The sequence below is a fragment of the Anolis sagrei genome, chromosome 4 (assembly GCF_037176765.1).
Source record: "Anolis sagrei isolate rAnoSag1 chromosome 4, rAnoSag1.mat, whole genome shotgun sequence".
Classification (NCBI taxonomy): domain Eukaryota; kingdom Metazoa; phylum Chordata; class Lepidosauria; order Squamata; family Dactyloidae; genus Anolis; species Anolis sagrei.
In genome coordinates, this window is record NC_090024.1 from 192126187 (window position 1) to 192142491 (window position 16305).

Consider the following 16305-nt stretch of genomic DNA (forward strand, 5'->3'; position numbering starts at 1 on the left):
CAAACGAAGCATGTGCACTTTAAATTCACCCTGGCAAGTTATCCAGGGAGAAATGAAGTGACCTGATGAGGGGATTTCCAGCATTTTCTCAAATGAAACTATACTAGACGCTGGTGCTTGTTAGTTGTATTAAAAAGGCTGAGGCAGAGTAAGAGGTGGCTGGGCTGTTTCCTCAATAGTCAAGCGGTCCATTCTCTCTACATGTGCAGAAGTTGCTTTTCACTTTCCCCTATTTTTTAAATATGAAAAATCAAAGAAAATTGAAATGGTTGTAGTTGTAGCTGCCTGGTAGATGAAATTGTTCTTTTGAGAGGGGCAGAAATCAGAATCCTAAATAATCCATCCAAGGTTCCATAAAGCTTCTCTGCCCACAGACCTCCGTGGAAACATTCTGCCTTTCTTTGGAGAACAATAATGTATGATGTGATGTGTTCTAAGCACTGATGGCTATGAGAAATTCCCCCAAGAGGCCTCAGGGACACGTTGCCTCCTCACAGGCACATTGTAGCAGCTGAACTGAGGCAGTCTGAATGCCCTAATTATCCCAAAAACAATTTAGTCAATATGTGTCCTAATTGATTAGTAAAGGGAGCTGGCATGGTATTTGAAGAGGGGATTCCCACACACCATTTTATTTATTATATGTGTTACAAGGAAAAGCAACATAAACCCACGCACTGTAAAATAAAAACACAATCACCAGGAAAACCATTGAATATATGCATGTATTTAATGGAGCCCCCAGTGGTGCAGTGGGTTAAACTGCTGAGCTGCTGAACTTGCTGACTAATCCAGGGAGCAGGGTGAGCTCCTACTGTTAGCTCCAGCTTCTGCCAACCTAGCATGCAAATGTGAGTAGATCAATAGGTACCGCTCCAGTGGAAAGGTAAGGCTCTCCATGCAGTCATGCCAGCCACATGACCTGTGGCGCTCCATGCAGACAACACCAGCTCTTCGGCTTAGAAATAGAGATGAGCACCAGCCCCCAGAGTTCGGCATGACTAGACTTAATGTTAAGGGGAAACTTTTACCTATGTCTTTATGTCATTAAAGCAGATTTATTTCTCCAACACATTTTTATTTGCTATTTATTTTCACCATTGTTCTATGCATGCTACTAAGGCACTAGACAAATAGTAACAGGATGGATTTTTCTATAAGTGATCCAGAGCTCTTTTGCCAGAGGTGACAGCTCTCTTTGATCTTTGTGGGTTTATGTAGGAGCATGGACCATGGACTTATATGGTAATGACACATATGAGTTGCATTTGCAAGCAGTTGCAGTGTTTATGAACCAGCAATGTTTATGAACTACCCATATTAAAGACTTGGATTCAGCTCTTCAGATAAAGCCTAGGCTTCCCTAGAAGCAGTTCTGAGAAATTTTGAACTGTTCTTCTGTTATACAGGGATTTTGTTCTTAAGAAAAAGGTGGTAGGAAAGTCTTTCCTGCTCATCTGGCAGCCTAGGTTTTCTGATAGAAAATTGTAATAAATAGGCAACCCAGGACCCTCCAGAGATATTTTAAAATTTACCCAAACTGTAAACGGTGTTACAGTCCTTTGTTTCTGTCCCTGTACTAAAAGTAGCTAAAACATTTTTGAAAATGTTTGATTCCAGGAGGCTATATTTGAGAACGAGTTAAAGTCTCTAGATTTAGAACTCCCTTTGGAACTGACCTCCGAGGATAAGCATCTGGCATCACTACACAAGGCATTTCTTGCAGCATTGGGAGCTGAAACTAAAGTCATCACAGTACCTCCAAATATACATTAGTTCCAATAGCATGATTCCATTCATGTAATTGGATGCTTACTTAAGTAGCTGCTTGCTGCTCTCAGGAGAGTGAGGAAGGGGGGTTTGCATTGGCATTTAAATTGGGGAAAACATTGAACTTCTCCATCCCTTTTGTGATGGTGCTCAGGTGGCACCAGTATCCTATATAGCTTTCCTTCCTCATCCAGCAGCCTCCCCCAAGAGAGCACTGAGCCCCCGCATACGGGTGTCCTCACCAGCAGGGACATCGCTATCACAAACCGTGTGCTCAGTGCTCCACCCTTTCTCTCTTTGTCTGAACAGGTAAAAAACCCGGAGCCCCTGAAAATCGCAACAAAGGTAACCAGCCTCTCCATCTTTGAACCAGCACCACACTAACTACTAAGCATTCCTCCTTCCTTCTTCCCATGAGTCTGTGCTCTTTGTCGCTACGGCGGGAATCTCGCCTTGTTGTTCTGGAAGAGGGTGTAATGATTATCACAGTGCTAACCACCCACCTTGTTTGTTTGGATTTTTCTTTTCTATGTCTACTGACTCTTTCAACTTTTCGGCCACAGCACTCTCAGCTAGTTGAAGGCTATTTCAGATTTGGTCCTATGGGAGAAGTTTGTTTATATATTGTTTATATGGTAAGGTAACCATGTTAATTTGTTGCAGCAAACACAACAACAAGCCATGTGGCTTAATCTTAAAGATGGACAAGTTTTATTTTGCTAAGCTTCTGCAGACCATAACCCACTTCATTAGATGGCTAGATTATTATTTCAGGAAGCAGATATTGTAGATGGATGGAACAGGAATGAAATTGAACAGAAAGGCAAGGTTGCAAATGTTGGTGACAATGTGATCTAGGTAAACAGACTATCACATGCTGGGATGTCATCTCTCAATAACTGTTAAATTACTAGTATTAAGTGATTTTTGCATAGCTATTCATTTTCATCCTACTCCATGTATGTGCATAAATATCTTAGATAACACTCAATATATTTGAAGTGGGCTATGGTCCATGAAAGTTTAGGCCAAATGAGCAGTGTCCATGAATCCTTGTTGTTCTCTCACACATGTATATTGCTCCCACTGAAGTTTCATAAGTGTTTCATAAGTGTAAAGTTCTTCATAAAGAAGGGATAGGATATCATACAATGTATGGCAAAAACAGAATGCTTATAGGACCTTAAGAAGGCTCCTTTCCCTCCCCAGCTAACTCATGAGGCTATGTCACACTTAAAATCTGTCTCATCTTTTGGATGCTTTGTTCTTATAGTGTAATGAAGTCTCTCGCTTCCCCCAAAATTACATGGACCTCCAATCTGAACATTTAGAAATCAGATCCCTCTGGTGGGTTCAGCATGTGTAGCCATTACACTCTCTTCTTCTCATGGCCTTTTGATTCGAAGTGAGTGTCTATTCTCTGATATGTTTCACCCCCTGTTCTTTCCAGGCTATGGTGAAGAAGCCCATTTCTGCACCTGTCTGTTCTCCCTTCTGCACCTTCACCTTTCTCTTTCTCTCCCTTTTCTCAGCAGTTTTGAGTTTTCCCTTCTTCCGATCTCAACTTTTGGGTTATTTTGGGATTGTTTCTCCTCTCCTACTGCCCTCTCACCTTTGGTCATGCCCTTAAATCCTAACTGTGCAGATCAGTTACAAGGCAGCCACACACAATAATTCTTTTGAATCTGCATACCTTTAGTAATGGATGACATGTTGTGTTTATTTCTGATGAGCAATTTGTATTCTACTCTTAAGTTTTTTTTAAAAAAAAACTTAGCAGTATTTACAAGTGGCCAGATAAGCAAGACGAAAGAGATTAAAAGAAGCACAGAGCATAAAAGTGTTAAGTATTTGGCCGTCTTTACAACTTTTATTTATTTTAGGGAATAAGGAATTGAATTCCTACCTCTGTTAGGTTATGTGAATTGCTGCAACAATGCTGATATGCACTAGTTGGTGATCTACCTCTTGTATTTAGCAGAAGTTCCAAGCATTTGGGACTAGATTGCAAAATTACAGGAGAGACTGAGAGGAAAAATGAACTAACAGATTCACTTCTCATTAGCTGACTCAGTCCTTGCCCCCTCATGATGAACTTTCCTCTCCCCCTTCTTTCTTCCCACCTGCAACTCCACAAATGTTGCCTGCGGACACTGAAAAACATTACCTCTCAGATTCATGTGAGAGAACTGACAGGAAAAAGGGCTTTCAAGATTGGGGAATTACTTATCAGAATATTATCTTGAGGTCACCATTTAAAACGAGAGCTTATATTTTATGCTGTACTTCCTCCCAAAAATCTGGAGCACTTCTAGACTTCTTTTTGGAGTACTAAACTCTCAGAAAGACACTAGACAGATACTTTCTTTCACTTTCTCTGTCCATCTGAGCAGGTGAAATTGATAATATCTGAGTCATTTACACTTGCTTCTCACATAGCCAACCCTGCCCCCTTCGAAGGAACTGAGTGCTAGCTTTAGTCATGATGTGGGAGTTTGTGTATTGTAGGCATTTCCAAATTAGCACCCCCTCCATGTTGCCAGGTCAGTAAGGTAAGTACTGATAAGATCCATTTTACAGATATGCTGATGGAGGAGATGCCTTGCACAGGGACAGGCAGCAAGTCAGCAAGCTGATCCTGGAAATAGATCCCCACCCAGAGTTGCAACTCCTGTGCCTTCCTTGCAAGGCTGCCTTTTTTTCCAAGTGTAGTCAACTTAATTGTTAAAATGTATTTTCCTGAGGGGGGAGATATTCACAAGCTGCAGCAGTCACTTATTCCAGAGGGATGTGGAGCAGAGCTCCCTGAACTTCCTAGGTTTCCATATTACCAAATGTTGGTGAATGCTGTTGGAGTTCCTGTGCACTGGGATTTTCTCTCTCTTTCTCTCTCTCTCTTTCTATCTTTGTGCCATCGTACCTTCTTTTCTGTTGCATTTGGCTCTAGTTGGCACTGTTTTCCCTACTCACTTGCTGTTTGTTTTATCCTGGATCCAGCCAAAACTCAGGATGGTGTTGCCCTGGAGATCCAGCCACTGAAAAGCCAAGAAGGAATAGAAAACGAGGAGAAAGAAAAGAAAAAAGTGAAGGTCCCCAAGAAGGAGAAGTCTGTATTGCAGGGCAAGCTCACTCGCTTGGCAGTTCAGATTGGTAAAGCAGGTGAGCATGTTACTGGGGGGAGATTTAGCTGCTCAGTGACTTTCTGCAGGGGCTACTCCTTGGGCTTGACACTGAATTTTATTAAAATGGGATTTGTGCATTAACAAGAAAAGCAAGATCTAACAAAGCACCAAACTCTCCAGTGCAGTTCTGCTTAAGTTTTATGGTATACAGAATCTGGCTTAACTCAATAAAATATTCACACAGTACCTTTCTGAAACTTGCCTTGGCTTGAGTTGGACCATTTGTTCATTTGGCTTAATGTTTGTTGTGATTATCAACAGCCTTCTAAAACAGATCCACACTGGTTTTGAAAATTGGTTTTACTGGAAGTGCGGAATTAAATCTGGGAATGTTTTCATGAATAGTTTGTGTTCTGTGACTAATCAGCTCAAGCATCAAAGGCTGAAGATTCCTTGTCCAGCCTCACAAACTGTAGTATAAAGATAGCATGTAGATGAGCTTGCCTGAGAACTTGAAGAATCCTCTAATAAGAGGAAAGAGCACAATGATATTACATTTAGTATAAATAAGCAGCTCTTTAAAAATGAGTTGGCTTCTTCATGTTAGTCATTAACCCACAACAGAACTGTTGCTGATAGTGATTTAATTAGTTTCCTATCAGCTTCCTTTCCCAACCTGATAGTTCCCTGATGTATTATGATTGCAATTCCCATAATCTCCAGCTGCATGTAATGATGGGAGCTGTAGTCATCTCACATTGTCTTTCAAATCGTGAAAAGCAAATGAGAATCTACTATTAGGTTATATCTCAATTTTTCCCAATATAGAGCCCTGTCATGGAATTTCATCTTCTATGATTCTTCATCATTGATTGTGTTTATTAAGATTGATAAGAGTTGTAGTCAAACTTTCAGGTTTGCAAAAGATAGTCTGACAAGTAAGTCTTAATCAAGTCTGTAGATTCCCTTCTTTTGTGACTGTTTTGATCTACTATAAGACTGGCCAGCATCATTTAGCTTTTTTCCTAATTCTTCTTCCTCAGGATTGATCATGTCAGCCATCACAGTGATTATCCTGGTGTTGTATTTTGTGATTGACACCTTTGGAATTCAAGGACGGTCATGGCTGGCCGAATGTACCCCCATTTACATCCAATATTTTGTCAAGTTTTTCATCATTGGTGTCACCGTGCTTGTGGTTGCTGTGCCTGAAGGATTGCCCCTGGCCGTCACAATCTCTTTAGCTTACTCTGTCAAGGTGAGAAAGTGGAATCCAGAGAAAAATTTGGTTTGGAAGTAAACTGTGGGGAGGGGCAGGCTCAAGGTAGGATGTTTTGTGGCTTGTTTACTTTCTGTCCTTCAGTCTGTCTCTGACTTCTTTTTCCTTCTTTTTCCTTTAGAAAAGAAAGACTAGATTTCATTTTCCAAACAATCAAATGATAAGTAGATTCCTCTTTCAATAGTTAAAGGAGCCTCAGTAATTAATAGGCAGATTTCAGGGATTGTCTGAGATGATTAGTTAACTGAGATAAAGTAGAAAATATTTTAGGACCCTCCCAGTTGCATTTACAAAGCTTCCCAGAGTGACAGTTGAACTTCCCTTCACTTAGGTTAGGTTGCTTGTATTTAGAGTCCTTTCTGTTTTTCTCTATGTGTTGTTTTATACTGTATAAAATTATTTGTGTTAATAAAGGTTTAAAAATTCCTTCACAACTGGTTTCCTCTACCACACTTGAAGAAAGCAAATGAACTTAAAGTCTACAGGGCAGGCTATGTCGAAACATACAGTACCATTCTCAGTCACTTCCCACTGCACAGTATTTACCACCTGACATCACTGCCCCACTCTTTCTAATAACATTTTATTAATATTTTCATTATACATTTTAAACTGAGAAAAAATACAAAGAGAAAAAAGTTTCGGGTTTTTGTGTGTGTGTGTCAAGGGTGACTTGAGAAACTGTAAGTCGCTTCTGGCATGAGAGAATTGGCCAACTGCAGGGACATTGCCCAGGGGACGCCCAGATGTTTTGATGGTTTACCATCTTCATGAGAGGCTTCTCTTATGTCCCTGCATGGGGAGCTGGAGTTGACAGAATGAACTCATCCACACTTTCTCCAGATTTTTGAACCTCTGACCTGTCAGTCTTTAGTCCTGCCAGCACAAGGGTTTAACCCTTTTCTTCTCTTCCTAGAGGAGAAAAAAGTGATAGAAACAAAGAAGTCTATAGAGCAGGGGAAAGGGGGATTCACATTTGACTTCTGACTTTAGTAATAATAGTTATATACCTTTCTATTTAAAATTACTTATCCAACCATAAGTACTATTCATACACTTCTTCAACTTAACCAAACAAACCTGTTAATTATCAAAACCTACAGTTTACATATTGTCTTGCTTTTCTGCAAAAAGAAGTTTCCAATCCTTTGAAAATGTCACCAATGACTTTTCTCTAATCAGCATTTCATTTTATTTTTTCCATTTTAGTAGGTCAGTTGATTTCAACAGCCTGTGGTTAATCATTGGAATTATGGTGTTTTTCCATTTCTGTGCATACATACACTAATCTTGCTGTCATTATCATGGTCCTTCTGCATTTGGTCACTTATCGGTCCCAGTAAAAGCAATTCTAGTTTCAACTGAATATTATACCAAGAATCCCTTTAAGCATTTTGGCCTATTTTTATGGAATCTTCCTAATAATACAGCTGATCTTGATGAGATCACTGTTCCATCTAGTCTGGATCAATTTTTGTGTGTTCATTGGAGGCATTTCTGTAATGTGCAATTACTTTTTATAAAAAGATTATGAATAGTTAAAATACAAATATTGATTCAAATACATACTTGATCATACTTTTTTCATTAATGTTTTTTTTCCTAACCCACCTGTTTAAAAATTAATTTAGTCTTTTTTAAAGCCAGGAAGTGTGTGATGTCATTTGGAGAAGTGGAAAATCTGATGGATGAGTACATTTCAGTCTGCACCAGTCTTAAGAGATGTGAATCTTAGGTCAGGTCTCATTGGAATTCACAAAAAGAGAATTAATCAAATATCCTCCATTTTAAGGAGTGTATATCTGCACTTTCTGTGTCTAGATGCATACAGAGAAAAGTTTTAAAGTGCTTCAAGTAGAGCAAGTTGGCACATTAACCCAACTGTTCAAAAAACATATGACCCATCACACCAAGGCCAAAAAGATAGCTAGACCTCAATTTTATCTGTTTACATACCCTGTGTTTTTCCTTCCATGTGGCTTCCAAGATTTTTCATTATGGAGTCAGAGCTTTTAGGTGTACCACTGAAGGTGGGAACCCAGGTTTTTCTTTTTTAAATTAAATTATTTCTAAAGAGGCAAATTTGCAAGGAAGCCAGATCCTCTACTTTAATGTCTTTTCTGCTCTGGGAAATCTTGTGTTATTCTAATGGCCTGTTAGCCTCTCTGCTGCTGAATTGTTTGCTGCTGTCCTCAGTTATTGTTGTATTTTCCTTACACAGAAAATGATGAAAGATAACAATCTGGTTCGGCACCTGGATGCTTGTGAGACAATGGGCAATGCCACCGCTATCTGCTCAGATAAGACAGGTACCCTGACCATGAACCGTATGACTGTGGTGCAAGCCTATGTGGGTGACACTCATTATCGACAGATCCCTGACCCAGAGGCCATCTTGCCCAAGATCCTGGATCTCATTGTCAATGGTGTCGCAATAAACTCTGCATACACCTCTAAAATTTTGGTGAGTCTCAGTTGCTTTGTTGCGAATGAGCTAGAATCTGAAACTCTTTCTACTGTTTGATAGGGAACAGGATTTCATAGAAATGCATCACATTCTCAGGATCTTAGGATTGTCTTTCTAGTGGAAGGACTGGATATACACACACTCCTCTTCACTGTGTGCCCAAGGGCCCTTCCACAGAGCCACACAACTCAAAATATCAAGGCAAAAAATCCCACAATATCTGCTTTGGACTGGGTTATCTGAATCCACACTGCCATATATTCCAGTTCAAAGCAGAAAATGTGGGATTTTATTCAGCTGTGTGGAAGTGGCCTAAGTCATTCTATGTAGGTCTTGACATTCCTTTATAGGTGTAATCCCAAGACTACACAAAATTTAACTGGTATGATCTTTGCACTTTCCCTGAAAATGAATCTGTCCCATTCAAGCATTTCTTTAAAACAGCAGTAGACAGCCTGGTGCTGTTGAGATGTTCAGGGTAACAGCTCCAAAAAATTCCCAAATGAGAATTAGCCAAAATACCTGGAGGGCATCAGTGTTTTCAGAAAAACCCGTGTACTCACTGCTGTTTGCTTACTCTGTCTCAAAAGCGGTAGGCCAGATTAAAGAGGCAACATCTTCAAAGTCAAGACAGTCCCACCAGACCTCTGCTCCACCTTCTAACTGGTTGAAAAGCAGGTTGCTGCTGGCATGAGAACAGTGCCACTGAACTGGTAGGAAGCAGGCAGAAAGAGTAGGAGAGAATCTCTTAAGGAATCCTCTTCCACTTGCTGCCCTACCTGTGCTGATCACCCTCAGTGATGACATTGTTCCTGGGGAGTAGAGTAGGTTGAAAGGGCTTAAGCTGGCAATATTGAGTTGGGCACTGTTCATTTTCTGTTCTTTTTTATCAAAGGAGGAATGCTTTCACATTTCCACTCAATTTCTGTTCTGATCTACTGATATGTGTGTTTTTAACTGGGTGAATATATGTGTATGAATATTTGCTCTCTAACTTGCAGCACATTCAGTGAAGAAGAGAAAAGCCGTGATCCAATCCAAGAGCAAATCACATGTTGCTAATTTTTAATATGCATGTGGTAACTTCAGAAAAAAAATCTCTATTGGGAAAAGCAGCATATGCTGGATGACATTGGTGTATTTTATTTATTTATTTCATTTCAAGTACTTCTACCCCGCCCTTCTCAACCCTCTAGGGGGGACTCATGGCGGCTATATCTTATTTTATCTATATTGTATTTTATCTATATCTATATCGTATTTTTGGACATAGCTCCTAGGTACATATATTGGCCCTCAATTTATATAGATATAGTTGAAAACGCATAGTACCCTTCATTTGTTAGCAAAATGTTCTTCAAATCCAGAATAAATGTCTGTGTCAGGAAAAAAGATATCATGCAGATCAAAGTTTATTTATTGTTGTATTTGTTATGTTGTTGTTTTGCTGATGTATTTGGCCTCGGCCTCTTGTAAGCCGCACCGAGTCCTTCGGGAGATGTTAGCGGGGTATAAATAAAGGATTATTATTATTATTATTATTATTATTATTATTATAAAGCTTAAAAGTAGCCAGTTATAAAATGCCAGTTATTCATATTTTATTTCATTCTGTTTCCAGTAACCAATATGTATGATCATAACATGTATAATTACATTATATTATATAATTGCCTTATAATTGCACCTTCGTAAATGGTAACTTTATTCTTTTTTGCTGTGCAACACTTGATGTTTCAAGTTTAATAGTTACAGGGTGTAGCCTCACTAAATGGAGGAGGGGAAATGAATTGTTTAAATGTTAGCTTCTCTCATACCATAAGCCTTGTTTTGAGTGCTGAACCAGCAAAAGTGAATGTACCATAGGCAGACAACTTGTGGCATTCGCACCTGTTTGTGTAGTGTTTTGAGAGCAACAGCTTTACTTAACTTTACTTAAGATATAGGAAAGGAAATAATTACTTTTTAAATAGTAACCATTAAAGCAACAAACCACTTTTATGAACCTCAAGACTATACTGGCCTTGAAACATGATAAATAATTACTTTTTAAAAAGCAACTTTCTAATCTCTGGTGCAGATTGATTCAAAATGTCCATATATAAGCCTTAAAGCTTCTCTGGTCTGGAACTGACAAGGAGGCTCTGTATACCCACCAGTCACTCTGAGATCAGAAAAGACAAATCTGACAGGTAAAGAAATTCTGCTAATGTCCCTTTTCACAGGTAGGAACTAAAACCTAAAGAGATTAAGGTTTTGACTTTTGAAAGATGGAAATAACACCCACTCTGCTAACTGGCTTTGGACTTCTCTTTAAAATTTAGTGTCATTTTCCCTTTAACATTCTACCCATTAACAGTAAGCACTTAGTGCTGGCAAATCCAGATGTTTTCCATTACATTGTTGTTATTACATTATGTTTCTCCTCCCCCAAGGAGCCTAGGTTTAGTGTCAAGCTAGATGAGATTTAAATGCATTTATATTTAACATTCCATTTTTTAAAAAATAAACGCAAATAGCATTTCTGAGAGAGGCTGATAGCTATCAGAATTGTCACAGGTGTAGAGAAGGAATGTAAACTTTTGCTTTGGTGCTTAGGAACACACCCCGCCCCTTGTATGACCTTCCAGGTGTTGTTGAACTTCAGCTCTCATCATCCTCAGTAAAGCCTATAAGTTGCCTACTCCTGTATCAAAAGAAGATAATTATGTTTATTATGGATAGTAATTCCCAATTAGAGGTTAAATAGCAGGAAACAAGAAATTCCATGAAATTGCCATGGCCAAGCAGGATTCTTAGCTCATAGTGGAAGTAAGGACGCTTCCAGACAGGCCCTGTATCCCAGGATCTGGTCCCAGGTTTTCTGCTTTAGACTAGATTATATGAGACCACACTGCCAAGTAATCTGGGATAAACAGAAAACCTGGGATCAGATCCTGGGATTATAGGGCCTATCTGGAAGGGCCCTTAGTTAACTGTATACCTGATGTGTTTTCATCTTCTCTGTGAAGCATGAGTAAATTTTGATGGGTTTTAGTTCACCCAGTGAATTTCATAACCAAATAAGGACACAAACCACTTCTTCCCAATTCTCACTTAATTACATCACACTCAGCTATGAGGTAGGTTTTCCATGCTGATTTTCTTTGTATTTTGCAGTTTTCTGGCTATGATAAATCATGACTGTTTACATTTGATTTACTATGGATTTCTCATGTTATCTTCATTTGGGGAAATTTAGCCACCAGAGAAAGAAGGGGGTCTCCCACGTCAAGTTGGAAACAAGACAGAGTGTGCTCTTCTGGGTTTTGTGCTGGACCTGAAACAGGATTATCAGGCTGTACGCAATGAAGTTCCTGAGGAAAAGCTATACAAAGTCTACACTTTCAATTCAAGCCGCAAGTCCATGAGTACTGTGTTAAAGAATCCTGACGGGGGCTTCCGCATGTACAGCAAAGGCGCCTCTGAAATCCTTCTGCGCAAGTAATTATCTTATCTCCTAATGGCTCCTGAGGCTATTCAATGGTTTTTTTTCTTATGTATGCTTCTTTGTTCAACCACTTGGCACCTGAGAATCCATTCTAGGCCATATGTTTGACAGACATTGCAATAGGGAGCTCTGAACAGATGAAATTCTCCTAAGAAATGGCCAATCTGAGGAAATAAATATAGAATTAGGAATCTTAGAACAACTGGTAGCAACTAGTACAGTGGAAACTCAACTAGCCATCATTATTTGGTTTTCCCTCATGCTGGTTCTCAGGAGAACATCTCTCCCATATATTAATTATTTGCATTAAATCTAATGGTTTGAATACCAAAATGTTAATAAGATGCATTTCCTAATTCACTTACCTTTTGTAGTTGTCTCTCTACTAAAGAAGAAAAACAGCTATGACATACACACCCTAGTGTCTGAAATTAACTCCCCCATTCAAAAGCTTCTTTCATTGTAATTTGAGCCCAAAAGTCACTTGGATTTCTTATGAGTTGTTATAAACCTTCTTGTTTGCCTTTCCCTATATTTACAACGTTTTAGGAAAGGAGAATCATAGAGTTATAGAATAAGAGGAGACCACAGGGGCCATCCAGGCCAACTCCCTCCCATGCATATTGGGAAGGGAAGGAATATCAGGAAGGAAAAACAACAGCCAAGATGATCATGAGTGGTCTGCTTCTAAAGCTGTTCTTGAATTGCCATTGTGAACTCTGGGAAGTAAGCATTTTTATTTTTATCTTCCTGACTCAGTGATCAGGAGGGGGAAAGCCTACTTTTTAAAGAGTTCCCACTGGTATTGGTTGGTTTGAGCCAAAAACCCTGAGAACTGAAACCCGAGCAAGACCTTGATGGCATTCACATAGTTAGAAATTAGGTAGCAAGTGGGGGGAGGGGGAATCCAGATTTGGATTCTGATGGAAAAGTTCAAGGATATGAACTCTTTGCTGCTTTCTTCCCATTACAGTCCCAGTATAAATCAAGGAACGCCTGCATTGGAAATAACTTTTCTATTGATGCAAATAAATGTTTTCTGTTCAGTGTAAAGTAGCAAGTGACCCAAGTCTAAATTTGGCTCTAGAGTATACTGAAGGACAAGGGAGATGTATTCATCCACGCATCGATACACAAATGCACGCTAGCACCCACAACTGTCTTGTGAGAATCGTGAGAATCTTGCACATCATGCTTATTTCTTTTTTAACTAAAGGAAGGTACTATGCCATTTTTAGTTGTGTGAATGGTATCGTGTCTAGCTTGCCTCTTTAAAGACGGACTATGGCCAGTTGTTTTGGCTGCTTCTTTCCCTTCATTTCCTAATTGGATTAGAGTGAGAAAGTTGAGGAGGGGGGTGAAAATGGACATATTGATAACATTGCCATCTGTGATAATGGAGCTTGGCTCCCAAGGTCTGAGTCTTGATTAACTCTGAAGAACTTTGAGAGAAGTTCAGGTGTCCCCCAGTATTTGTTTAAGAAAAGGGGAAGCTGAAAAAACCCATCCTGTTCCAAATTCAGACAGACAGATTTCATCAGTCGCTACTCTACACTCTGAAGAGATATAAATCTCATGAAAGATTTTGCAGTGTGCGTATACATGTACACATAAGCATATTCAATACACCATCTTTGCCAGAACAGCAGCTTAACTCTGTTCTGCAGCCTGAAATAACAAAAGGAACACAAGGCTCTATAGAGATTTCCATAAGCCCTTCATTAATAAAACGTGAGAAATGAGACTCATATGGAATCAAACAAAATCATGGGCTTTAAAGGATGACATTTCCTGCAGAAAATATGAATTGCTTGGATTTTAGCTCAGTTAAGTGCATGTGAATTACTTTCCTGTTTCCACATTTTGCACAGTGGGTGTCCTCTCTTAATTTCACTCATGTCACTGCTTAGCCACTGAGGGCACAAATTGCTTAATTTTGAAGTCAGTTGCCTTTGCGGTGTTTACTTTGGCCTAACAGGATGCTTTAATAACTTTGGATTTCTCTGGTTTTGAAGTAAGAGATACTTAATACTTTCTGTCATCACTTGCCTGCTGTTCAAGAATGGATCATCTTACTTTGAGACATGCCTTCACTCTTCGATTCTGTTCAAGAAGCATACTTTTCCTCTGGTATTTCCACAGTCAAGAAACCCATTTCCACCCAGTTCATTGGTAGAGAAAGCTAAATAATAGGGTGGGAAACTGAGCAGGGGGCAAGGGCCAGTTTTCATCCTCATGAATCACCTTTGTGGGGTATATCAACATGTCCAGCTGCTCTAGGAGTGATACAACTCATTTCTGGTTGTTATTTTTGGCTAATTCTGCCGGGGGGGGGGGGGGGGGGTTCAGAATTTATTTTAACAGTAGGGATTTGGAGAGTTGGCAGAGTGAAACCACCTTTTTATCTATTTACATAATATCCTGACTTTCTCCCAAGGTGGGATTCAAGGCCATGTATAATAATTTATAAAGAAGAAACTAAAACACAAATTTATAAAAAAAATCAAAAAAGAAATTACAATATTATTTAAAACCCATAATAAGAAACATACACACTTTCTAATAAATATTTTTTAAAACAAGTAATTTCTGGATCACCAGAAAATCAAACCCAGTTTTAAATTTGTGATGGCTGCAAAAATTGGGCTTTTAGGTGGCATGTGGGCCGAGAGCCACACTTTCCCCATCCCATCATAAATACAGGGCTGAGTGTGACATGATGAGGCTCCCAGCTATGGACTTGGAACTGGAAGTCCTTAACTTGTTAAAGCATGACTTTGAAGAAAAAAAAACCTCACTGCTCTGTTCTACTTTTTCCTTTGTGTTACAGACCAGTGAACCACTACCCTTGGTTGTTTTCTACTTCATCTGTTAAGAAAAACATACCTGGTAGTTCTTCTCCAGAGTCAGTTTTTATTATGCCTTTCCTGTAAACATATCTAGGTATCTTCATCTGCTTCATTCCAAATGATCAGGCACTTGTATTTATGCATAATCCTAATTTGTATCCCTCAATTTTCATGCACGATGCCCAAGACAACCATGGCTTTTTATCTTTTGCCATGGACCATCCTCCTCCGGGTGCAGAATTGCATTGTGCACCTCTAGATCCTTTAACATCCCTGTTTTCTGCAATTCATCTAGCCCTGAACTTAATGTCTGTATTGTCCTTACTCGAGAGAGAAGTAGAAATTAAGAGGAAGCAGTGGTATAGCTTCAATTAAAAATGTCTTTCTCTACTGCAGAGAAGGAAAAAGAAATCAGTATAGTGCAAGAGTGGGCACATTTCAGGGGCCATTCCCCTCCACCCCAGTCCATGGTCCCACTGTAGAAAAATACCAAGCTGGAATAAATGCACAACAGACATTATATGTGTTGACAAACCAAGACATACTGAAACCTTTTTAAAAAATAGAGAATCATACTTTCCAAAAGCTTCTGGAACATGATTCTCCTAATTTAATAATGCCAGTGTGATATATTCTGGAAAAGCTAGTTTTACAAGTGTGTTGAACACGTCGCTATAGTTGGAAAGATCCCTGCAACATTGTGCATGAAATCGCTAAATGCACTCCTCCTTCTGAGGAAAATGTAGGTACATATATTTATTAGATAATGTGTGTGTAAATACAAAGGGTGAAACATACCTATGTGGTTAACTATATACAAGTACTAAATCTCTTTTCCTTTGCTTTGGGGAAACACAGCCATTGATGCTCCTGCTCATTCCTTTTGTTTGCATTGATGCAGATGCACAAAGATCTTGGACAAGAATGGAGAACCTCGAATCTTTAAAGTGAAGGATCGAGATGAAATGGTGAAAAAGGTGATTGAGCCAATGGCTTGTCATGGGCTACGCACCATTTGTCTGGCCTATCGGGATTTCCCTGCTGGAGTTGAGCCTGATTGGGATGCTGAAAATGAGATTCTGTCTGACCTTTCCTGCATCTGTGTAGTTGGCATTGAAGACCCTGTTCGGCCAGAGGTAACAAGATTACTCTATTTTTGGTGCATGCCTAGCATTTACTTCCAGCCTTTATACTCTTTTGTAAACCATATTATTTCCCCCACCATGTTAAATCCCATTTTGTTCATGCAAGTTCTTTCCCTGGCAATCTTTTTCATCCCCAGCTCTCATCCACCTGTGAATCGGCCTATTCCAAAGCATGTTACCATT

At 39.4% G+C, this 16305-nt stretch overlaps 1 protein-coding gene across 5 annotated transcripts in view; it reads left to right on the forward strand.

The window, feature by feature from the left end:
- The window catches only part of ATP2B4 (ATPase plasma membrane Ca2+ transporting 4), a 187079-nt gene that overhangs the window by 134023 nt on the left and 36751 nt on the right, over window positions 1–16305 (forward strand). For 3 of the 5 annotated variants that reach the window (XM_060773013.2, XM_060773011.2, XM_060773009.2), the window contains exons 7-12: window positions 2080–2115; window positions 4768–4929; window positions 5936–6150; window positions 8393–8635; window positions 11880–12121; window positions 15879–16113. In XM_060773013.2, the coding sequence (XP_060628996.2) occupies window positions 2080–2115; window positions 4768–4929; window positions 5936–6150; window positions 8393–8635; window positions 11880–12121; window positions 15879–16113 (1133 nt within the window). The remainder of the gene's footprint in view (window positions 1–2079; window positions 2116–4767; window positions 4930–5935; window positions 6151–8392; window positions 8636–11879; window positions 12122–15878; window positions 16114–16305) is intronic. The other 2 variants (XM_060773010.2, XM_060773012.2) reach the window with 1 other exon arrangement.